The 25,691-nt window shown below is 42.7% G+C and overlaps 1 protein-coding gene across 3 annotated transcripts in view; it reads right to left on the bottom strand.

The window, feature by feature from the left end:
* The window catches only part of gpat3 (glycerol-3-phosphate acyltransferase 3), a 102,512-nt gene that overhangs the window by 64,063 nt on the left and 12,758 nt on the right, over positions 1 to 25,691 (bottom strand). For 2 of the 3 annotated variants that reach the window (XM_080419237.1, XM_080419239.1), the window contains 7 exons: positions 23,849 to 23,942; positions 22,704 to 22,819; positions 14,948 to 15,003; positions 11,654 to 11,739; positions 8,769 to 8,897; positions 5,730 to 5,809; positions 2,538 to 3,564 (listed from right to left, as the gene is read on the bottom strand). In XM_080419237.1, the coding sequence (XP_080275363.1) occupies positions 3,450 to 3,564; positions 5,730 to 5,809; positions 8,769 to 8,897; positions 11,654 to 11,739; positions 14,948 to 15,003; positions 22,704 to 22,819; positions 23,849 to 23,942 (676 nt within the window). In that variant the 3' untranslated portion in view covers positions 2,538 to 3,449. Of the gene's footprint in view, positions 1 to 2,537; positions 3,565 to 5,729; positions 5,810 to 8,768; positions 8,898 to 11,653; positions 11,740 to 14,947; positions 15,004 to 22,703; positions 22,820 to 23,848; positions 23,943 to 25,691 lie in introns of those variants that run through there. The other variant, XM_080419238.1, reaches the window with a different exon arrangement.

Raw genomic sequence — 25,691 nt, 5'->3', positions numbered from 1 at the left:
GGAACGCATCTGTGTCATCTTAAGATTTATTTGGCTATTCAAAAATAGCAGATCTACAAGCTCATAGCGCGGCACCGAGTGCCGCGCTATGAGCTTGTAGATCTGCTATTTTTGAAAAAATAAGAATAATGTGTGCACACGTCTTCTAAATCCTAACAGTTAAAAAAAAAAAACTTATGTTGCTATATCAGTGGTTCTCCAACTTCTCCATGTCAAGGACCCCCAAAATGATGTGTATTGGGCCGCGGACCCCCATTTCAAAATATTTAGTTCCAAGGACCCCCATGAAGCAAAGATTTGAGTAAAAAAAAATCGCTTCCTAATATATATATTGAAAGATTTGCACAAAAAAAACACGATTTTTCACAAATAGCAGATCTACAAGCTCGTAGCGCGGCACTTGGTGCTATTTTTGAATAGCCACAAGAAATCTAAAAATGACACAGATGCGTTCCCGGTCTTAAAGGGTTAAAAGGCATTATGCCCTAACACTAATGGCAGGTCTCACAGAGACTTACAGATCTTTTTTTTATTTTTTGTGTCTTTTCGTTTTCCCTCGCGACCGCTCAAACCCTCTCAGTCAGTTTCCCAGCAAAAACGCCTGATTTAAAACGATGTCCTCCGTGAACTATATTCTCCGCAAAGAATGATTCGATTTGGGAAATAATATTCATATTTACTGAGTGTACCTGCATTGCATTTGTATGGATCACTTCGGAGTTAACATTTTTTATAAAAAACTGAAATTGAGCAAATCTAATCAAGCGTATTGAGACGTAGTTGTATGGAGTCTGCAGTCATCTGGAGCTACGGGGGGGACGTGGGGTAGGGGGGGTTAGGTAGCAACGGGGTCAGCGGCATGCCTTTTATGATGTCCCTTCCAAATCTATCTGAATCACTTTAACCCATTAAGACCGGGAACGCATCTGTGTGTAATTTTTTTGATTTCGTTGGGCTATTCAAAAATAGCAGAAATACAAGCTCATAGCGCGTAGATCTGCTATTTTTGAAAAAATTCACGAAATATTTGTGCAAATCTTTGAATATATATATACGTTTTATCTCAAATCTTTGCTTCTGGGGGTCCAGGAACAAAATATTTTGAGATGTGGGGGTCCGCGGACAATTACATATCATTTTGGGGGTCCTTGACATGAAAAATGTTTGAGAACCACTGATATATGGCAACATAAGTAAAAAAAATAAATAAATACAAATAAAGAACTGTTAGGATTTTCATTTTCACGATTTTTCAAAAAATAGCAGATCTACAAGCTCGGCACTCGGTGCAGCGCTATGAGCTTGTATATCTGCTATTTTTGAATAGCCAAAGAAATCAAAAAATTACACAGCGATGCGTTCCCGGTCTTAATGGGTTAAATTGGATCTAAAAAGATGTGGGGACACATACATCACACACAGGCCGGTGGTGTGGCGGTCGCCCCAGAGAGAATCCTGCACCTCCCCAGAAAATAAGGTTATAAAATCGGCTTTGGAATCCTATTAATAATTCATAATCTTGTTAGGAAAGAACAAACATTTCTCTCTCGTTCGAGCGGTTCCAGTTTGCAAGGATTGTTGCTGTTGTGTTATAAAGGAGGGCGTACGGTACTGGAATTGGGCTGGGATCTACCATGTGTGTGAGAGAGACACACAGACAGACAGACAGACAGACAGACAGACAGACAGACAGACAGACAGACAGACAGACAGACAGACAGACAGACAGACAGACAGACAGACAGACAGACAGACAGACAGACAGACAGACAGACAGACAGACAGACAGACAGACGAGAGAGAGAGAGAGAGAGAGAGAGAGAGAGAGAGAGAGAGTGAGGGCTGCGAATTGTTGATGCTTTCTCGCGCCGCCGAGCCCCGGGGAAAAAAACGCGATCGCGCCGCGTCGTGGGCTTGCAGATCGGCAGTTTTTTTCCCCCCGGAGCGCACACACACGCGACACAACCGTATAAGACGGAGTCTAAGCCCGGGCTTAAGCTCGGCTGTGTGTGGAAGAATAACTCAAGGCCTATTTCACACTCTCTGCTTTCTTTATTAAAGCGATCGTCACAGTAAACATGTCTCTAGGCCACAGACACAGGATTTCTATTTGACACCGTGTGTGCCTGACTATTTCCTCTCTCTTCACATCTCTCTCTTTCTCTCCTCCACTATAGGCCTATTTCTTTCTTCTTTTACAAAAAAAAACAGGACATCTTATACTCCAGAGGGACGCTGCCCTCAAACTGTAACCTTTAGTTTATATTTCAATAATGTCATGACATTTCCATCGGTGTTACTATGATCATACGTAACAGACAGTTTATCCTACAAACATAATGTAAAAACATACAGCATATCTGGTGACATATGGGATAAATAACCCCTGTGTTACGGCACAGATAAGTTGGTCTATAATCCAGTTATAGTGTATATAGCATTAATACTGCATATTGTACAGTGATACCAAATAATGTATAGTTGCCTATGGTCTGGTTTGAAGATATATTAAAATACAGTGAGATCAACATCGTAGCTGTGTGTATAGTTCACTTAATTTTACTACAATTACAGATTCATACGTATAAAAGCAGTTCAATATAAATTGGGTCACAAATATTGAATAATGTATAAACCTTAGGTATGATAGCACTGATATATGATCATTAAAAATAGCAAATATCTGGCATATTAACCACATACTGTATATATATAGTCAGTCAAACATCATCATTGCACTTCAAAAGCACTTCAACCATTTTTCATCTGTACACTGATACTGTTCATAACAAAATACATTTGTTGTAATGGATTTGGTGGATGCGAGTGTATTACTATTATTATTATTATTATCATTAATACTACTACTACTGCTACTACTGCTATGGTCTTGTTAGAATGTTAGCAAACACTGCCTTCCGGTGTTCAAAATAGGTCCCTACACCAACAGAAGAACAACTGGAATGACAAAAAACTCTTCGAACAACATTTCAGAAGAAAAAAACGTACGAGCTGAAGGGCTTTAGATATTGATCACACCATGAATGTTGTTTTTTTTTTTTAGGAACTCCTTGAAGACGAGTTCAAACAAATAATAAATAGAAAATGTAAAAAAAAAAAGAAAAGAAAAAAGCCTGCATTATTAACAGTCCATTTGTCAGGTGACAAAGACCATATTAGGCATGGTCGAAATGTTGCTTAGTAAGAGTAAGTAACAGCAGTATGACAAAGTAGAGCACTGGTTCTCAAAAATACTTTTACTTCTACTCCACGACATATCAGAGGCAAATATTGTACTTTTACTCCACTACAATTATACATTAACCACTTCAGCCCTATACTGTATACATTTTAGCCATTTGAAAATAGCCGATATACAAGCTCACAATGCGTCGCATCGCAAAGGATAATATAATAATGTACAATCAAAGACATTGTCATACCAGTTGTCATAGGGAGGGGGCGCTGCCGTTCGGCATGGGAGTTTTGACCGTGTCGCTGTAGAGCCTCTGCTGCTCCTGTTTCATGGACTCCTTCACCTTCTCTCTCTTCAGTCCTCCATCCCTGCATCCATCACAATCAATAATCAACTTTATTATTGTCACAGGTTTACTAATATCTCAAGAACAGAGTCATAGCTGCGCTTGAATCTGTCGGTAGCCGTGTTGAAAACCTATGCACATTGGCTACAAGTGGGCGTGCCTTCAGATCAGGAAGCAGGCCGCTGCTTTACCCAATCAAATGCAGTGGGCGGGATTTACATGTTGTGCGGCTCGCTTCCCACTGGAAACAAAACCGAAACTCATTTAACAATAGCGTCCACGGAGCCGACAAAACCACGGAAAGTTAGTAACGTTTTAACTTGCTCTTTCATCATAGAAACAAGTGGGCTTATAACCAAAACCATCCATGTTCTTTGGGAGAAGTGCCTGGTACAGTAGAACATTGGTTCTCAAAGTGGGGTCCGGGGACCCCAAGGGGTACTTGAGGGGGTTCCAGGGGGTACCCAGCAAAATGTGTAAATATAGCATCAGAATAATTATGACCTTTTATACTTTGGCTATTCAAAAATAGCAGATCTAAAAGCTCATAGCGCGGCACCGAGTGCCGCGCTACGAGCTTGTAGATCTACTATTTTTGAAAAATCTTGAAAAAGTGTGCAAATCTTTGAATATATATATTTTTAAAGCGAACATTTGTAACTCAAATCTTTGCTTCTGGGGGGGTCCCTGGAACAACATATTTTTATTTGATATGTATTTTAAAAATTATATGTATTTTAAATACATATACATTTTGGGGGTCCTTGACATGAAAAAGTTTGAGAACCACTGCAGTAGAACATGGTCATAACTCCATCCTGAGTCCACAGCAGCTAAAACCCTGAGCGCACGGTCCATGCACTAGATCGCCTATTTTTAAATCACGATTTATTTTCTTTTTTTCTTTTTTTTAATCGGACTTTCCTAATGACAGAAACCTAGCCAACATACTTCATCCTTGTTTTTGACATTTTGGGAACTGAATGACAGTATTTAGATGGTGTAAGTAACATTCAATTGTTAACCCATTAACACATCGACCGCCAGAGGTTAATCTCATAATGTACTCACCAGTGCCAAGGTGTTTTTGTTGTTTTTTTGTTTTTTTCATGTCGCCATAGATCTTGTTAAAATCCTTAAGATTGAGCCGTACACGGTCTGTTTACATCCGCGACATCCCACTGTATCTCCCAGTGAAAACCACGTGTCAAACGGGGTATCCATGTTGTAGTTAGAGCGGATTACGTTAAACAGTGAATGCGAGGAGAAAAAACTACAGGAAGAGAATTGAGTTTCAGTTTCGTCTGTAGAACGAGGGCGGACGTGATCGTCAAAACCGGATCCCAAATAATTCCGTTTCCGGTCATCAAACCGGAAACGGAAGTGGATCAAAAAAAATCCGAAAGTGCACCCGGAAACTTTTAGCGCGAAAAGACCGTGGACCGTAGGGCTACGGTCTCGGCGCTTAACAGTTGGATTTAACGGACCGTAGGACTACGTTCTTGGCGGTTAATGTGTTAAGAACGGGAACGCATCTGTGTCATTGGGCGGTGTAGCCGCCCCTATAAGTGGGGTTGGGACACCTCATTCTCTGTACTGTGATTGGCTCATTAGTACACCCCTAACTGTACTGTGATTGGCTGACTCTATTGGCTGACTCTATTCAGCACTGTGATTGGCTAGCGAGACATATGATGACATTAATAACCTATAAATAGGATTATGCACTTCCAAAAATCAATTTTTCTTTTTGAAGTGAGCTTCCATCACTATGATGACCAATGTGACACCGCCCACTTCACACTGGGTGTGATTTTTTTTTCTTTGGCTATTCAAAAATAGCAGATATACATAAGTATATGAGCTTGTAGATCTGCAAAAAAAATGAAAATCTTTGATATATACAGTATATATATATTTTAAGCAAACATTTGTAACTCAAATCTTTGCTTCTGGGGATTCAGCAAATGTATTCTAACTCCTAACAGGATTTTAAACGTGTGTTGCTATAATATCAGTGGTTCTCAAACTTTTTCATGTCATGGACCCCCAAAATGATATGTCTTTGGCCGCAGACCCCCACCTCAAAATATTTAGTTCCAGGGACCCCCCTCCTGAATGAATGTTACAAAGTATGACCTTAAGGGATGTGTATCATTATGTTTTATACTATTAATGGTTCATTACCAGGCCAGGTCCAGCAGTCCTCCCTGATGAGCGATGGCAGACTTCACTCTGTTAGCAAAATGAGCTGCATCCTCCCCATCCTATGAAAACAACACAAAATGAGCAGCATCCTCCCCATCCTATGAAAACAACACAAAATGAGCTGCATCCTCCCCATCCTATGAAAACACAAACAATAACAATAATAACAATAAATAATTACACAAAGGCAGCAAATAGATCAGTGATTCTCAACTTTTTTTTAATTTCAAGGACCCCCAGTTTGCTATGCATTAATAGGCCACGGACCCCCCTTTCATTTGATTACATTTTTCTGGGACCACAATCTATGCTGTAAAATCTTTGAGAGAGGGTACAAATGGAACCAAATTGACCCGTAAGGGTTTGTCATATTATCCACAAATCTCCATATATGGAGATCCCTGCTGTCATCAGTGTATCTCTGTGTCCCTTCACACCCCAAATCTGGGACCAGACGGAACAGACGTTGGCTGAGGAGAGGAACTATAGTCTCTACAAACACCTCTGAAATGCCTCTCTAGTGACCATGTCACTGGCCAATTTACAAGAAGTATCGAATTTTGCGACTGCCCACGGCGCAAACGTTCATGTTTCAGCTCCATAGACCCCTTAACAGACGACGTCACACTGATAAGAACCAGTATGCGTGCAACCAGTATGCGCGCAACGAAACCCATTCTATCAGGTCTCGCAGCACTAGCCAACACACAAGAGGGGGGGTTGGGGTGTGCTGAAACCAGCGCACCCCGAAACAACAGGTTGAGAATTGATTGCATGAAACAATCACCTGTGCGTCCAGTCTCAATGTTGGTAAACAAATAATTTTAATTTAAATAAAGAGTTCAGCTCCGTGACGGGTGTTATACTAAAAAGTGTGACCCATAAAATCAGGTCAGCTCACGGCACACACGGTACAGAGCAGAGACATTGCTCCGGGTGTTATACTCAAATGTGTGACCCTATACAATCTGGTCAAAATGTCCGCGATTTTTTTGTTTTTGTTTTCTATCGTGTTTGTATGTTATTTCTACACAGATTTTGTTGTTCATGACTTAGGATAAAGTAGGATGCGGCCAGCTGGCCATGCAAAATGCTGGTGTGCGTGGATTATTATTATTTTTTACTGCGATTCTTCTTAACATGGAATTTGTTGTTAACAACAGTGCATGTGCGTCCCATGGACGCACGGACGGTGAGTTGGATGCGTCTTTTCTTAACCAGATGCGTTAAGAGACGCAGAGCGCAGGCCTATCAGCATCACGAACATGGTCGACAACGGGCACACTCATTATCGTTACTAGAGGCCCTCACATCTAGGCCCTATCAGCTACAGTAACATCACAGCTACGTTGCACCGGTGATCCAACTGATATGGCCATATATGGAGATGCGCAGTAGGGTGTGGTCCTAGCGACCAAGAACAAAGGCGCTGCGGCCAAAGATAAAGTTGCTGCGGCCAAAAAGAAGGAAAGCTGCTGTGGCTAAAATGTTAAAATGTAGTTTTATATTAACTGTACAATATGTAAGTACATTGAAGGCGAGGAAAGAAGCCTAAGTATTAGCCAGAGAACTGATCAACAGTCTGTGGCAAGTTTTGGGGCAAGTGGAGTGATCGTGTGCTGAGCAACCCCGGACGTACTTGGAGGTCATTTCAATTATAATAGTAGGATATTGGCATGGCTGCCAATTCCCACCTGATGTTGTGTGGGAGTCCTGACTGCTCCACACCGTATTGAATAACTGCTAGCTTACACAGCGTCTTCAGACTCGGACTTGAATCTAAAATGAACAGCTTATCAGCTTATCAACATTCTCTGGAAAGAGGATTAAACGATCTCCCACTAGGCAACAACACATAGTCATCGAACACATGATAATATTCGGTTTAACCTTTTTCCAGGAGAAGGTCTCTGGATTTAATTTCCACAGACACTCGTCACCAAATATGAACAGCTCTCCATTGTAGGAAAAGGCTGAATGAAGCCTGCATTCCGGACTAGGCTTCACAGGTGTGCTCAGCCAACTGTTTGTCTCCGTGTCAAACACTCCGACTCTGTCGATATAACGATTATGCCAACCATTGACCCGTCGCCATCGCCCCCCAAAAACAAACATCTTTGTACCGATGATGGTGGCAGAGTGGCGTGATGTAAGAAATGGTGGAGTGCCTCTGGTGTTGATTAAAGACCAGAGTCCAGCTTGTAGATATCGTTAGTGCTTCCGGCCCGATCGTAGCATCCTTCTTGACAGATATACATGACCTAACCTGAGACACAGGCTGAGTGGTCACCCCTCGCCTCTGGAACAGTCCCAGAAACCTGGGGTGTGAACCATCTGTGGGTGTCGACGTCAAATGCATAAAGCACAGAGCATAACCTCCACGTATGCTGAACCCTTCCTCCCCAGACGTAGACGGTGTTCTCAATCAACACAGCTGTGTGGCCGCCGCGCATGGAGGGAACCTCGAGGGGACGTTCTCCTCTTTCGGTCGTTGTCACCGGGGGCAACTTCACCCAGCGTAAAGACACTGTGTTGAAGACATGAACATCAATGTGATGGCTGCTGTTCATGGTGTTCACGATACCTCCAATATAGAACACGTCCTGTCCCACTACAACAGCAGCATGAGGTCCTTTTGGTCTACCCCCCAGGTACACAGTCCACTTGAACATTTCTCACACAAAGACAAACCACCCAAGCGTTGCTCAGTAAAAGAATAAATGCAGCTTTATCGGGCATGCTAGCGCTTATATTGGTACAGCAGCCGAAAGGAACTGACATCATGCTGATGACATCAGTATAAAGTCTCCAAATGTCTTTGTGTGTGTGCTTCGCGCATCTCGAGATCCATCCGACCGATCTCGGCGTGCGTATCACAGAGGCCCTGAGGGAGCGCGGTGCCCCGGTTATAAGTTGTCCAGAACTGCAGATCCAACCGATATGCCCATATATGTCTCTACCACACAGAGAGTGGGGAGGCCTACCTGTAGGTACCAAACAGAGAGTGGGGAGGCCTACCTGTCTCTTCATTGGAGGGAGATACCACACGTTGACAACGATGGCCCAGCTGGTCATCATTCGGAGCAGATAGCTGACCATGTTGTACTTGGCACTGTTCCAGAAGGCATCTCCAAAACGTGGGTCATACTGGAAGACAAAGAAAAGGGATACTTAGGAAATGATTTAACATCTTAAATGTTTTATTTTCTCGTCACATTATTTTATTTCTAAACTAGATGTTCAGGCCGGAACATCTGACCACTGATCAGACCACTACTACCAAGCTTGGCCAATCAAATCTGCATGTTAACCCATTAAGACCTGAGGCGATTCTTTAAAAAAATCTAAATCATAACAGTTTTTGGAAAATTAAAAAAAAAATGTTTAAGATTTTTCAAAAATAGCAGATCTACAAGCTCATAGCGCGGCACTCGGTGCCGCGCTATGAGCTTGTATATCTGCTATTTTTGAATAGCCAAAGACATCTAAAGTGACACAGAAGCGTTCCAGGTATCAATGGGTTAAGTTTGTGACCATAACTGGCCAATCAAATCCGGATGAATAGGCCAATCAAATTTGCTTGTCACGTTTGTGATTAAACTCCAGCATCCGCTATTTTCTCTGCAGTAAATAGCAGATCTATAAGCTCATAACAAGCTTGTAGATCGGCTATTTTCTGCCAAGATATTTAAAGTATAGCAAAAACAGAATACACTAGTATAGAGCCCTGAGGGACTCCACTCAACAAGACATGCAGGAAAAAATGAATTGTTACAGTACTAATTTAGAATGATTACAGTAACTTTAGTGAATAAAACATTATTTTAACCAATCTGTATGTTACTGCAGTGATTCTCAAACATCTTTCATATCAAGGACCCCCAAAACTTGATATATATTTGGCCACTGACCACCATTTGAAACGATGTTGTGCCAGGGGCCCCATAAGAGAAGGTTAGGGACCCCCTGGGACCCCCTGGAACCCCCCACCCCCCCCCCCATTTAGAGAACCAGTGTGTTTAGGGTATGTTATGTTTATACCAGTGGATCTCAAACTTTTTCGTGCCAAGGACCCCCAAATTGATATTCATGTGGCTGCGGACCCCTGCCTGAAAATATGCTGTGCCAGGGACCCTCCAGAAAAAAAAGGTTTGTGTTAAAAATATTTTTTCAAAAATAGCAGATCTACAAGGTCGTAACGCGGACTTGGTGCCGCGCTATGAGCTAATAGATCTGCTATTTTTGAATAGCCAAAGTATAAAATATGGATAAAGGGGTTCAAATGACTCTTTATTGACTACTTTTGCTGGGGACCCCCTGGTACCCCTCCAAGGACCCCTGGGGGTCTCTGGACCCCACTTTGAGAACCAATGGTTTATACAATATAACTAGTAGATCTGCAGTGGTCTCTCCATACTCTTCCATTGAGACGTTTATACTGCATATTATTGTGGTCAGGTAGGACACCTGCTGGTTGACTAGAGGTATTGCATGACAAATATCTTGCCTTCCCTTGTAGCCCAACATAAAAATGTGACACCTTTAAAACACTTAAAACACCTTTAAAACACTTAAAACATAGCAGTGTTGATTTGGACAGCATATTTTGATTTAGTTTTAGTTATAGTCTTTTGAATAAAATTCCATTTAGTTTTAATCATATTTTAGTCATCTGAAACGTTTTACTGTTAGTCTAGTTTTAGTTGACTAAATATCATAAGATTTTAGTCGACTAAATCATGGGTTTTCAACTGATTATGAACCAGGGACCACCACCCTGACTGAGAATCAACCTGGGGACCACTGTTGTGTTGGGAGGGGGGATATGGGCGTGGTGTGGGGGGAAAAGCTTGACATTAAATAATGACAGGATTTCTCGTTCTGGCACTGAGGGTATAACCCTAAAACTCGGGATAACTCGGGGCCTGGCACTGAGAGAGTTAACAGTCATTATTTAACTGAGATATGAGTCCAGAGCTCAGAAATATTGAGAACCACTGATCCATTCCCTTCCCATGGTTGCCCTTATTCTGTTCTCTTAACCTTCCATATTAAACTCATGTTAACTGATTCATTGCAACATATGTATGAGCAAGCAGACACATGCGATCGATATGGGCACATTTCCTACTAATGATGACTCAACCAGGTAAACCGGTACAGTTTCCCTTGAAATTCTAACTCCCATTTCTGTGGAGGTTCTTGACATCCGAAGTAACTGACAACATTAATGTGTCATCATGCATCATACGGTTTCTCAACTAATGGTCGCTAAAATAAAATATAATACAAATCTTCACTTTCCTACATTACTAAATGCATGGTCAGGGACCACATGCAATACCTTCACGGACCACCAGTGGTCCTTGGACCACCAGTTGAAAACCCATGGACTAAATCTACAGTTGATTTAGTCAACTAAAATGTATTTTGGCGGTGCCTTGAAGGCAACTTAAAGGCTGATTTTACACTTGGTTACGTGCTGAAAATTGGCGATCTACAAGCTCACAACGCGTCGCAGCGTGACGCGTTGTGAGCTTGTAGATCTGCTATTTTCAGAGCGCAACACCCAAGCGTCTTTTAGTTCTACTGGATCTCTTCTCCACTAGATCCCTCAATAACATTTTAGTCTAGTTTTTATTTGTTGACGAAATTATTTAGTCTTAGTTTTAGTCATCATAGCTTAGTTTTTTTTTGTTTTTATTACGTTTTTGTCAGTGAAAAAAGGTAGTTGACCAACATTTTTCGTCATAGTTTTAGTCGACAAAATCAACACTGAAACATAGCAACTCCTACATCAGATGTATTCATCTAAAGTCATATTGAAACCTGAACAACAGGAATCATACACAGAACAGTTAATAAACAGTATGAATATCATAATGTACTTGAAATGATCCTACCTTTATAGCAACTGGATATATCGTTCCTCCGATTTCAAAACTTCCCTTCTTAAACATCATGACCGATGTGTTGTTGATGCACGTTCCTGTGTGTGTGTGTGTTTGTTTGTGTGTGTGTGTGTGTGTGTGTGTGTGTGTGTGTGTGTGTGTGTGTGTGTGTGTGTGTGTGTGTGTGTGTGTGTGTGTGTGTGTGTGTGTGTGTGTGTGTGTGTGTGTGTGTGTGTGTGTGTGTGTGTGTGTGTGTGTGTGTGTGTGTGTGTGTGTGTGTGTGTGTGTGTGTGTGTGTGTGTGTGTGTGTGTGTGTGTGTGTGTGTGAGTGTGAGTGTGTGTGTGTGGGGGTGTGTGACGGAGAGAGAGAGAGAGAGAGAGAGACACACTATGAAATCATACCTTGTACAATTTAGGCATTTAGCAGACACTCTTAACCAGAGCGTCTTACAGTAAAGCAAGGTATCAAATGCAGAGAGGTAGTGTAGTGCAGGGGTACTCAACAGGCGGACCACGGTCCATGACCGGACCGCGGGACAACTCTCTGCGGACCCTGGGTAAATTATGGTAAAAAGTATATACATATATTTTTTAAGAGATATATTTTTGGGGGATTCTTGGAGGGGGTGTGAAAAAGTATTTGAATTGTTGTTCTGTTGTTTTCATGTTTATTTTCATGTATGTTTTTATACTCTGCACTAGGCGCAGAAATCCCGGGGGGTACGGGGGAGCTTTGTCTCCCATAGCTTCAGATTGGAGGCCCCCCCCCCCCCCCAAGTCATTTAGAATAATAAAAATAAATGTTAAAATAATTAAAAATACTTATTTAATAGAACCTGAACGCTTATGCATCGTAAGTAATTAATAATGAAGAATTAACATAACACAGTGTCAAATTAGCTAGATTAGAGGAAAATTTAAAAAAAACAAAATAAGTTGTTTGGTTGGGAGGGGATCTGATTTGATAAGTTTGGCTCGATTGACCGACTTAAATAAACGGACCTTTGCCTTATTCAAAAAAATATTTGTGGACCTTCACGATTTGTAGTTGAGTACCCCTGGTGTAGTGCCTCAGTAAACTAGGATCACAGGTAAACCAAGAACCTAGCATCAGGCTAAACAATATACTATCAAAAGGAATAATCTGCACATTGAAACTATAGGATACCGGGTAAACAATGACCCTTAAGCATCTGTCTAAATAACCTGCTATCTAAACCGTGACATTGCGGTCAAGAAAAACGAGCCCAAGTAACTAGGGCTGTCACCATTACAAATGTTGGCATTGAACATTGGAACATAATGAAGCCTTTTAGGCTTCCTAATAAAGAATTGCTCAGGGGAGATATGACAAATAACTGAAACATACAAAGAAATGATTCACATATTTAAACAAATATTATAAAAAAAACACCCGAGCGCAACCAAACATAAAATGACTTGTCTTTCTACTGGATCTCTTCTCCACTCGTCCCTCACTAACATTATAAAAAAAAGCTGAAATAGCTGATCTACAAGCTTACAACGACGCGTTGTAAGCTTGTAGATCAGCTATTTCTTGAACCGTAGGTCATAGCATCAAAAATATTTTTTCCCTGGACTCCTTGGATCATGACGCAACTTTACATATAGGTCCCGCCTCTTTTCCGATTTCAAGATTTTCCGCCATTTTGCGTTATCTTCAAAACACATATTTTGCTACTACTCCTAAATATTTTGTCCAAAACTCACACAAATCGGCACACCCTCTGTCTTTGGTCATGTGATCAAGATTTATCAGTAAGAATTTTCATATTCCCTTCGGATTGGCTACGATTGGCTTCTGAAATTTGTGGGAGGGTCTGTTTGGAAAAAAATGGCACAAATCATAAACACAGCGTCCTATTTGTCCTAAATTCATATCATTGAGGGGCCATTAATAAACGTAGAGCCAATGCGATTTCACTTCCACCCATAGGGGGCGCAACAAATTCTACAAATGTCACTGTTTTTGTGCCAAATTAAGTACAAATGGTCTTGTGAGTCAAACATTTGCAATTGCAAAGTGGAGAACAGTCCAAATTTGATTTGCCACATTTGCAGGTGGAACAGTCCCCTTTACAAGAGCATTTGATCAGCTCTCTGCATGCTTTGGAGACTTCTGGAATTGTCATCCAAACTGGCACCCATGCCTCAGATTCCTTGGTCCATCCATACTCATGTGGGGAAGGAATAACTTGTTCTGTTTGTAGGCTGGTCGCCCAGATGCCTGCTTGATACACTGCCCGCTTGACATGCTGAAGTAGTGCATCTTGGGTGGGTGGCAGTTTCTCCATTGACCTATTCCCATGACAGAAGAGTTATTTTCTAGTCTGGTTGATGGAGCTCAAAGGACTGGATTTGTCATACAGGATAACCGTCAGTCTCTCAAGCTTCTGGAATTGCTGACTCTCAACATTCAGCTGCTGGAAGGGATGTTTGGCCAGACTGACAAGTATCTCTGTGACATCATCATAGGCTTGCCAGGCATGCCAAGCTGACTTCTTACCCTTACTGTGGAAAGCAGATGTTGTGTCTGGAACATGCCAAAAGCCCACCCAGATGTCAGCCAAAGGTTGAATCGACCTGTTGCAATCATGAGGAGGCAGACACCAGGATTCTGGTTCATGTACGGCATGCACTTGAGCAAGGAGCAACAACTATCCTTGTGCGTACTGTGGACACTGATGTCATCGTGATCCTTGCAGGCTTGTTCCATGATTTAGTTACGATTCAACCTTTGGCTGAATTCTGGGTGGCTTTTGGCATGGGCAAAAAATACAGATTTTACCACATCAACAACATGTGTAAATCTCTGGGGGAGCCACAATCTCGTGCTCTGCCTACTGTATGTTCCATGCATTGTCAGGTTGTGACACAACATTGAAACCTTGAAATCGGAAAAGAGGCGGGACCAGGGAAAAAATATTTTTGATGCTATGACCTACGGTTCAAGAGTTATAGGCCAAAAGGTGAATCGGCCTGTTTTTTTATGAATATTGATAAGCCTAAATGTATGGAAAATATTCAAAATAAAGTTTGGTACCCAAGGCTAGAATCCATCAGTAGGTCCTAAAGAAGCCTCATGCAAAATTTGGCGCTATTATCAGCTACGTATCGATAATGTAAAAAAATAGGGTTAATGTACTGGACTATAGGTCACTAAGTGCTACAGGCCTCTGGAGAGGAGGAATATTATCATAGCCTTATCATAGCATTAGAGCACAGTGAGTAGAGGTTGCTACATGGGCTAATGCTAACGCTAATGCTTTCCAGGTAGAAACGTACCTTCGGGGAAGATCAGGATGGGCAGTTTGTTCTTCGCTGCAACATGATTGGTCAGTCTGTGGAATGAGATGGAAACATTTTAATAACACTGTGATGCCCGTATGTTAGTCTGGGTGGTTGTGGGGGTGAATGCCTTGCACTAACTCTTGCCCTATAGGGGAGCAGGGTGGAGCTGATTGCTCATTGGAGAGCACCTGGGCCCGGTGCCTCCAGGAGGCTATAAAAGCCCCACCCTGGCCAGTCTCTAGGAGAAGCCTGAGAGAAGCAGACCTATCTCCACCAGCTCCAACTCTACTCTCCATGCCCTTACCTTTATGATTATGTTCTTTCTTTCCATCCACACACCTCGCACCACACCATGCTCCACACATCCACATCTACACTACTGATTACTGACTTCACACTCCATAGGATCCGTATGTTCTGTTTATACCTCAGTTGTTTGTTGTTAGTAGCTTTCGTTTAATAAATATGATTTGATTTATAACTTCATCCTGGTCTCCTCCCTGATGTTTGTCACGGCCTAGAGCCAAGCTGTGACAAATGGGGGCTCGTTCCGAACTTAAGTGAGTATTGTCAAACTTTAAAGTGAAGTTAAAGTTTTTGTTGCGCGCAGTTACTGAGTGTTTTTTGAAAGCCGGTCTTGAAGTAAGTAGGGTATTCCCCGTGACGTAATGTAAAGTTGGGCCAATCAAATGCGGTTTGGGAGGGCCTAACTCGGGATTCCCTTTTTCTTTGTGTAAAGCGGTTTCAAAGTGTTTTCAGTGCGTGCGGTGTTTTGTTATAGTTACATTTTTTGATTCCCCGTATTTTTTCGTTGAGCGTGGAGTTATTTGAATGTATGTGGGCTAAGTTTTTGACACACTGGTACACTGGTAATTGAATATTCACATAGGAGCTACTGTTTGTCCCATGTTAGGCATAAGCCACGTTTAGTTTTTAAACTTTCGTGGATTTTGTTTTTTTTCTTGTGTTTTTGTAATGTTGGGGTGAACGCGGTAGTAGCAGTTGTCTCGGGAGCACGGTACGTGGCTGACGGCATAATTATCAACTGGTTACGTTGTCTCCTGCGTATAATTAGTGCATAAATACCCCCGCAACACCTCATGAAGAGCTAGGGGTGAGTTATATAAGATTGGATTAGGCAGCTAGGGGACGCTCCTGGTTACTCGGTTACAAGTTGTACCAGTGTTTCATTTAACGTGTCTGGGATACATTCAAGTGATAATTAAAATGGCTCAAATTGATGAATTTGTTGCGACGCCGTCAGAAGATTTTTTGGAAAGCTGTACAAAGGAGCAGCTCCTAGAAATTTCTGACTATTACAAAATTGACATTGGGGACAGGAGACGGAAATTACAGACAATTAAGGTAGTATTAAGTGCTGGCTTGGAAGATATTGGGATCTTGCCAGGTAATGAAACAGGGGAGGACGGTGCGGCGGTGCCGCCACCAACCCAAAATCTGTCTTTTTTGGAACAAAAAGAACTGATGCTTGTTCAGTTAGAGATGGAGAGGGTCAGACAGCAGCTTAAAATTGAAAAAGAAAGAGTTGAAGTAGAGCGAGAGAGACTGGAGGTGGAAAAAATGAGAATTCTTCTGCAGAGAGAGAAGGTAGAGCTTGTCAAGGAGGGTAAATTGGACCAGAAGCTGTTGGAAGGAGATGGAAGTGTAGCTTCAGGAAAGCGATCGTTTGATTTGGTGAGCAGTTTGCGATTGATGCCAAAGTTTAGTGAGAAGGAGCCAGTCACTTTTCGAAAGATTGGCTAATTCAAGAGGTTGGCCTGATGCGGACCGGACTGTAATGCTGCAGTGCGTGCTTACTGGGAAGGCACAGGAGGCGTATTCGGCATTATCGGTAATGGAAAGTTTAAATTATGCCACTGTTAAATCTGCTGTTCTTAAAGTGTATGAAAGGGTGCCGGAGAGTTACCGTCAGCACTTTAGAAACAACAGAAAAGACGACAAACAGTCATATTTGGAGTTCTCACGGGAGTTGGTCATTAACTTTAACCGTTGGCGGATGGTTTCAGGTGGCGACACATGTGAGGGTTTATGTGACTTACTACTGTTAGAACAGTTTAAAAATGCAATCCCAAATCGTATAGCAACATATATTACAGAGCAGCAGATTAAAACAGTGGCAGAGGCGGCCGCTTTGGCTGATCAATATGTGTTGACGCACCGAGAGTGGGTACCGCGGGGCGCCCAAAGTACGCACCGGGAGAGCAGCGCACCCAGCCATCATTATAGCGCACCCAGCCATAATTCTAACGCACCTTTCACCAGGTATTCGAAAATGGAGGATGGGAAAAGTAGGGCTGCCCGTGACGGTGAAAAAACATGTCACTATTGTGGAAAAAAGGGTCACATAAAGGCAGACTGTTATTCTTTACAACAGAGGAATAAAACGCACGTGAACGTGAAGTCAGCAGCGTTTGTTGCGCCGGTGTCTGTGGTGTCGCGGTCGGAAGGTCCTTTACATGGGAACGAGAGGAGTCTCGGCGATGTAGACGAGGCGTACCGTCCATTCGTAGAGAGGGGGTTTGTCTCCCTTGTTGGGTCCAATGAAAAGGTGCCCGTAACAATTCTGCGGGACACTGCGGCGCTGGGCACATACGTGCTTGATTCGGTTCTGGCGTTTTCCTCTAAGTCTGCAACTGGGGATGCCATGTTGAGCCGTGGTATGGGCATGTCCATAATCTCTTCTCCTACACACAAACTTGAAATTGACTGTGGCTTGGTCCATGGTGAGGTGGAGGTGGCGTTGCGTGAGGCGTTTCCGATGGCTGGGGTCGATGTCCTCTTGGGGAATATGCATGCGGGTGGCCTCGTATGGGCTAAGGTGCCGCCAGCACCATTGGTGAGTCTGGTTCCGATTGTAGCCAGTGATCCAGACGAGAGCGAGCGGGATTTTCCGCAGGTATTTGCAGCAGCAGCTGTGACACGCGCCGGCGCTCGTGAAATTGAGCGTGACAAAGTTGAAAATTCTGATGCCGGTTTTGCGTTATCTGATGTGCCCATTTCTGTTTCCCAGACAGAGCTTGTTGCGGCGCAGCAGTCCGATCCGTCCATCAGAGGCCTCTTTGAGGAAGTTCTGACAGGTAGTGAGGTGGAGGATAGCGCAAATGGGTATTTCCTTGATAATGGGTTGCTAGTGAGGAAGTGGGTGCCATGTGGGGAACTTGGGGTGGGGGAACCAGTGTTCCAGGTGGTAGTTCCAGCTAAATACAGGGATTTAGTGTTGAAACTTTCACATGACCAGTCAGGGCATTTGGGTGTCAAGAAAACATATTATCGGATTTTGCAGTATTTTTTTTGGCCCAAGTTGAGAAAGGATGTGGCTGCATACATTAAAACGTGTCACACATGCCAGATGACTGGGAAGCCCAATCAGGTAATTAAGCCTGCCCCATTGCACCCCATACCAGCTATAGGGCAGCCATTTGAGCACATCATCATCGATTGTGTCGGCCCTCTGCCTCCCTCTAGGTCTGGCGCAAAGTACCTGTTAACAGTCATGTGCCAGGCAACCAGGTATCCAGCTGCCTATCCACTACGGTCAATAACGACTAGGGCTGTGGTTAAAGCTCTCTCGCAGTTCATGTCAATATTTGGTATTGCTCGGGTTCTGCAGAGCGACCAGGGATCCAACTTCTCCTCCCACATGTTTGCTCAGGTTCTGAAGCAGCTCCGGGTGAAACACTCTCAATCATCAGCGTACCATGCTCAAAGTCAGGGGGCGCTAGAGCGGTTTCACCAGACCTTAAAATCCTTAATGCGGGCTTATTGCACGGAGTTGGGCAAAGATTGGGGGGAGGGCTTGCCCTGGTTACTTCTGGCTGCTCGGGAGGTGGTGCAAGAAAGTACTGGGTTTAGTCCTAATCAGTTGGTTTTTGGTCATTTAGTTCGTGGTCCACTTGCACTGCTTCATGACAACTTTAAGGCTCCTGACCCTCCCAAAAATCTAATTGACTTTGTCAATGGGTTCAGGCAGCAGTTGTATGTGGCAGGTACAATGGCTAAAGAGAATCTAGCAAAGGCTCAAGTGAAAATGAAGCGCTCCTATGATCGGCGGGCTGAACGTCGGGAATTCAGTCCGGGCGATCAGGTGCTGGCTCTTTTGCCAATTGTGACCTCGCCTTTCCAAGCAAAGTTTACAGGTCCACACACTGTGGTTGAGAAAATTTCAGAGGAAAACTATGTCATTTCAACTCCAAACCGTCGTAAAGCTACTCAATTGTGTCACGTAAATCTGTTAAAACCATATTATGGCCGAGAGTCTGGGGAGATTCTACCTGTGTGTTTGGCAGCGGGCGTGGGTCCTACCTCTCAGTCGGTGGCAGTGGCTGAGGGCGAGGACACCAACACATTTGACGAGACATTGGTGTATGGGCGCTTGAAAAACACAGAGTCCCTTAGTAAGTTAGACAACCTGTTGTGTCATCTCCCCAAGGCTCGGCGGTCAGAGTTGGCTAGGTTGATTGGTAACTTCCCAGGTTTATTTGGTGATACACCATCACAAACACATCTTATCGAACATGACATTGAGTTGATTGATCCAAAACCCATTCGGCAGCGTTTTTATCGGGTCTCTGCAGACAAACGCCGGGTGTTGGATGCAGAGGTCCGGTATATGTTGGAGAATGGGATTGCGGAGCCGTCGGCGGCTAGTTGGGCTTCACCATGCATTTTGGTTCCGAAGTCTGACGGGTCATTTAGGTTCTGTTCAGATTTTCGCAAAGTTAACAACGTGACAAAACCAGATGCCTTTCCATTGCCTAGAATGGATGACTGTATTGACGAGGTTGGGTCAGCGAAGTTTGTCAGCAAATTTGATTTGTTAAAGGGATACTGGCAAGTCCCACTGTCAAAAAGAGCTAGGGAAATTGCATCCTTTATTACTCCGTCCGGTCTCTACTCCTACAAAGTCATGCCATTTGGGTTACGAAATGCACCGGCGACGTTCCAACGCCTTATGAATAGGGTTGTTGGTGACCTCGAAGGCTGTGCCGTTTATTTGGACGACGTGGTCGTGTATAGTGACACTTGGGAGAGTCACATTGCACGTATCCACTCGCTCTTTCAGCGTTTGGCTGATGCGCAGTTAACAGTCAATCTTGCAAAATGTGAATTTGCTCGTGCAACGGTCACGTACCTTGGTCGTGTGGTCGGCCAGGGGGAGGTCCGTCCTGTGCACGCAAAAGTGATTGCTGTGGAGAATTATCCTCCTCCCGCTACTAAGAAAGATCTTATGCGATTCTTAGGGTTAATAGGATACTATAGAAGTTTCTGCCGAAATTTTTCTTCTGTTGTCTGTCCTCTGACTGACCTTCTCAAGGACAAGGTGAAGTTTGTCTGGTCCTCCCAGTGTCAGCAGGCATTCCAAAATGCTAAGATCTTGCTGTGCTCTGCCCAGTGTTGGCAGCTCCTCGCATGGACCAACAGTTCAAGTTGCAGGTCGATGCAAGTCATTTTGGGGCAGGTGCAGTATTGTTGCAGGCTGACAGTGGGGGGCTGGACAGACCAGTCAGTTTCTTTTCTAGAAAGTTTAATAAGCACCAGCTTAATTACTCTGTTATTGAAAAGGAAGCATTGGCACTGGTGTTGGCTTTGGTGCATTTCAGTGTGTATGTGGGATCTGGGGTGCCTGTTATTGTCGATACAGATCACAACCCACTTACATTCCTTAGCTCTCTTAAATGTCCAAACCAAAGACTTATTAGGTGGTCTTTGTTGTTACAGTCATTTTCTTTGGACATCAGGCACATTAAAGGGAAAGATAATGTGGTGGCAGATGCACTGTCTCGTGCTCCTGTGTAAATGTCTGTCTAATCCTTGATGTCTTTGTTTTTCTAGAGCCTGGCGTTGTGGTCCCTGGCCTGTCCTGCTCCTTGACAGCCCTATTGCTAGCTGAAACACCAGGATCCAGCTGTTGAGGGGGGAGGAGAGTCCAGGGGTGTGCAAAGCCAGGGCTCTAAGGGTGTATTACACTCTAGTAGTAGTCACATTTTCTGAAAGTATTTGAGTCTGAAATTGTAAAATTTAATGTTAAAATAGTGTGATGTAAAGTGCACTTAAGTGTTTGAATTTTGGGTTTGATTATTGTTTTGTATTTAAGTAGGTTCAATGGGGAGCCGTGGTTCCTAGTGGGACCACGTCTTTAAGGGGGGGGGTGTGATGCCCGTATGTTAGTCTGGGTGGTTGTGGGGGTGAATGCCTTGCACTAACTCTTGCCCTATAGGGGAGCAGGGTGGAGCTGATTGCTCATTGGAGAGCACCTGGGCCCGGTGCCTCCAGGAGGCTATAAAAGCCCCACCCTGGCCAGTCTCTAGGAGAAGCCTGAGAGAAGCAGACCTATCTCCACCAGCTCCAACTCTACTCTCCATGCCCTTACCTTTATGATTATGTTCTTTCTTTCCATCCACACACCTCGCACCACACCATGCTCCACACATCCACATCTACACTACTGATTACTGACTTCACACTCCATAGGATCCGTATGTTCTGTTTATACCTCAGTTGTTTGTTGTTAGTAGCTTTCGTTTAATAAATATGATTTGATTTATAACTTCATCCTGGTCTCCTCCCTGATGTTTGTCACGGCCTAGAGCCAAGCTGTGACAACACACAGACACATACACACCAAGGGGCCAGCTTGAGATTTTTACATTGACTCCAATACGGAAGAGACAGTTCATATGAATGGCCTGTAGTTTCGTCGTTTTACCCCTGCGGGTGTCAGAAAGAATTAATTTTAACGCAAGCGGATGGGTTTTTGACAAACTTTAGACTCGATTTTCTTACCTTAATAAAAATGGTCATAAATTCTATATGCTTCCAGTCGCTAGTTTAAAGTCTCCTTTCAATCATCATGATATGCGTTTTGCTAAATTATGGTCCCATTTATTCTAAAATTGACGATAAAGTAGGGTATTCTCTAAGAGAGGGGCGGGGATGATTTGATTGACAAGCTACACAACCAATAGCATTCATTCCCCGCCCCCGCTCTTGATTGACAAGCTACCCAACCAATAGCATTCTTTGGGGATTGTTTTCCGGTTCTTCCGGTGCTTTTGGGCTTATATTAGAGATGGTGGATTTCAAATTCCTGAACAATCGGCTTAATTTTCGGTCTGTAGAAACCAGCGGTCTGGCTTTGTCCATCTCTTTTATATAGTCTATGATACACACACACACACACACACACACACACACACACACACACACACACACACACACACACACACACACACACACACACACACACACACACACACACACACACACACACACACACACACACACACACACACACACACACACACACACACACACACACACACACACACACACACACACACACAAACGTCATCTCAGTCTTGCCTCTGGCCTGGCGGAGACAGTGGTGGTGGTTTTACTTGAGTAAAAGTAGCAATATTTATATAGAAATACTCTGTCTTGTATTCAAAATTGTACTCGAGTAAAAGTACAAAAGTATTGGCATCAAAATATAATTCACTTGGAGTACCAAAGCAAAAGTGCTCACGTGTTTAAAAAATTGTGAGCCTGCACACAACCTCAGCTATTTCTGAATAGCTGAGGTATAAAATAGGGCTTAAGTGGTTAATGTACGTTTTGTATTTGAAATACTGAAGTAAAGTAAATGCACCTTAAAATTATACTTAAGTACAGTACTTGAGTAAATGTACTTAGTTACTTAGTGTGTTGATGTCCTGTGTGCTAGTCTCACCGGCTGAGCACGGCGAGGCGGTCCCTCATCTCTGACCTCTCGAACCACACGTGGGGACAGGACTTGACCATGGACCTCTGGAGGACCCCCATCAGACCGCCATGAACCTGGCCCACCTGCAGCGCCATGGGACACACAAGCTCACATTGATGAGCTTGTAGATCTGCTATTTTTGCATGACACCATTGTACGACAAAGTATAAAATAGGCCTTCAGTGATTAGACTTAGTTGTCAATTTAGTTGATTATGAAAAGTCAAAAAAAAAAATTACCCAAAGACCAAGGAGATATGATTTTATGAAGATCTAGACTCCTATCCACTTCCTTGTTAACTTAAAACTTAAAAATTCTGTATCTCGACTCTTTTTTTTTTCAATTAAAAACTCTGGCACTGGCTAAAAAAATATGAAAATACCTCTGGCAGTTAATGGGTTAAAACAATTTAAAACAGGGGTTTTCAACTGATTGTGAACCAGGGACCACCACCCTGACTAAGAATCAACCTGGGGACCACTGTTGTGTTGGGTGGGGATATGAAGATTAGTGCTTTGCTAACACTTGCTATGCATCCCATGTCTAAACATCCCACTGTTTCTCAACCGATGGTCCACGGACTACTAGTGGTCTATTCCTATCCCACGGTTACCCTTATTCTGTTCTCTTACTTTATCCAACCTTCCATTAAACTCATGTTAACTGATTTACTGATTTGTATCTTATGTATAAGTAAACAGAGACATGGGATTATATGGGCACATTTCTTAATAATGATTACTCAATCGGACAATCTGGTACACTTCCCCTTCTTGAGATTCTAACTCTAACTTGACCTTCGACTTCCCAGTAACTGACAAAATTGACGTGTCATCATAGGTCACCATGTTGTTAATGCACCGTTTCGTGAAATAAAAATAAAAATATTTTCTTTCTTCATTACTAGATGCATGGTCAGGGACCACAAGCAATACCTTCACGGACCACCAGTGGTCCACGGACCACCTGTTGAAAACCCCTGAATTAAAATATATAGAAAATGTGCTTCTGGATTATTCGATACATTTAACAAGTAATTGAGTGAGTAATGATGGCTAAGAAAAGAATGGATAGTTTGAGCTCTATGTCAGTGTTATGTTCATCATACCCACCATAGCATAGCATCCATCGCTGGCCAAGATGACCACATCAATAGGTGAGGTGTGGTTCGCTACACAAATCCCTCCTTTCTGAGGTCGGTTTTGTCTAGAAAAATACAAGCAACTGTTTAGCGAGGTTCTCTCACTCAGCTATTCCTTAGAAATTAATAGACAATAAATAGACCCTTTTCAAAGCAGCATGGACAGTCTTGGAATGAATACGTTTTTAACAATTTTAGAAATATTTTTCAGAGAAACTATAAAAAAAATCCAATCGTGATTACTTCATGTAAAACATGATATGATACATGCTTACATCAGCAGGTAACGATTTTTACCAAACTAGATTTTCAGGCAAGTCTAGTAGCACTAGGGCATTCACAACTAATGATTTTTACTAGTCGACTCATTTGACCAAGTAGTAGTCGACTAGTCGAAATTTACATTATAAAAAAATTAGGGGGGGGACATTGTTTTAATGCCATCCTACTACTATATTACTATTATTATTATCCTCCTGCCCTTATTTTTATGGCGTTTTAAGGGAAGCGCTTCTGGCACAGCAGCACATTACCACAGCAGCGTCTCCAAGGATCCCCATTGCCCAATAATAGGCTTTTATTGGGCATACTTTTGACCCCCTTTTGATAAAAAATAAAGTCAGGAGGATAATAATAGTAAGATGGGCCATTACTATGGCATTAAAACAAATGACAAAATAATTTAATAATAATAAAATAAATAAATAAATCTTTTCAACTATTCGACTAGTACCAACAAAGTCGACTAGTGGTTATACTAGTCGACTAGTCGACTAGTTGGTGAAAGCCCTAAGTAGCACTGCCACTGATCACATCATTATGTAATTCGGCCCATGTTAATATAACGTTGCTGTAGCTGAGGAACAGTTTTTGTACTCGAAACGAGGTTGCTGAGTAGTCTGTAAGATTTTAAGCCAATTGTATGTTCGTTTGCCTGAACAAAATTGTAAACATTAGCTGTTTGAAGGTACTAAAACTAATTTGTAATTGTACAGTGGTCTCCGTCCTCTATTGTTTTTTTTTTGTTTGTTTTTTACAAATATGAAGTAAAACATCAGCATGACAGCAGTGTTGATTTTGACAGCAAATTTTGATTTAGTTTTAGTCATAGTCTTTTGAATTAAATCTCCATTTAGTTTTAATCATATTTTAGTCATCTGAAATGTTTTAGTTTTTGTCTAGTTTTAGTCGACTAAATATCATGAGATTATAGTCGACTAAATCTACAGTTGATTTAGTCGACTAAAATGTATGTTGGCGGTGCCTTGATGGCGCCGTAATGGCTGATTTTACACTTGGTTGCAAGTTGAAAATAGCAGATCTACAAGCTCACAACGCGTCGCAGCGCGACGCGTTGTGAGCTTGTAGATCGGCTATTTTCAGAGCGCAACACCCGAGCGCAACCAAACATAAAATGACTTGTCTTTCTACTGGATCTCTTCTCCACTCATCCCTCACTAACATTTTAGTCTAGTTTTTAATGTTGACGAAATTGTCAGTATATTTAGTCTTAGTTTTAGTCGTCGTAGCTTCGTTTTTATTTACTTTTCGTCAGTGTAAAAAGGTAGTCGACCAACATTTTTCGTCATAGTTTTAGTCGACTGAATCAACACTGCATGACGTTGAGCTGTAACTGTCCCCTCCAGCTCACACTCGCTTGTTGTGGTAACGGGCGGTGTGTGTGTGTGTGCGTGTGTGTGTGTGTGTGTGTGTGTGTGTGTGTGTGTGTGTGTGTGTGTGTGTGTGTGTGTGTGTGTGTGTGTGTGTGTGTGTGTGTGTGTGTGTGTGTGTGTGTGTGTGTGTGTGTTTTGATT

The sequence above is a fragment of the Gymnoscopelus braueri genome (assembly GCF_963280865.1).
Source record: "Gymnoscopelus braueri genome assembly, chromosome: 22".
Lineage (NCBI taxonomy): Eukaryota > Metazoa > Chordata > Actinopteri > Myctophiformes > Myctophidae > Gymnoscopelus > Gymnoscopelus braueri.
Note: the sequence above shows the minus strand (reverse complement) of the source record. Positions and strands in the feature narration are given on the sequence as shown.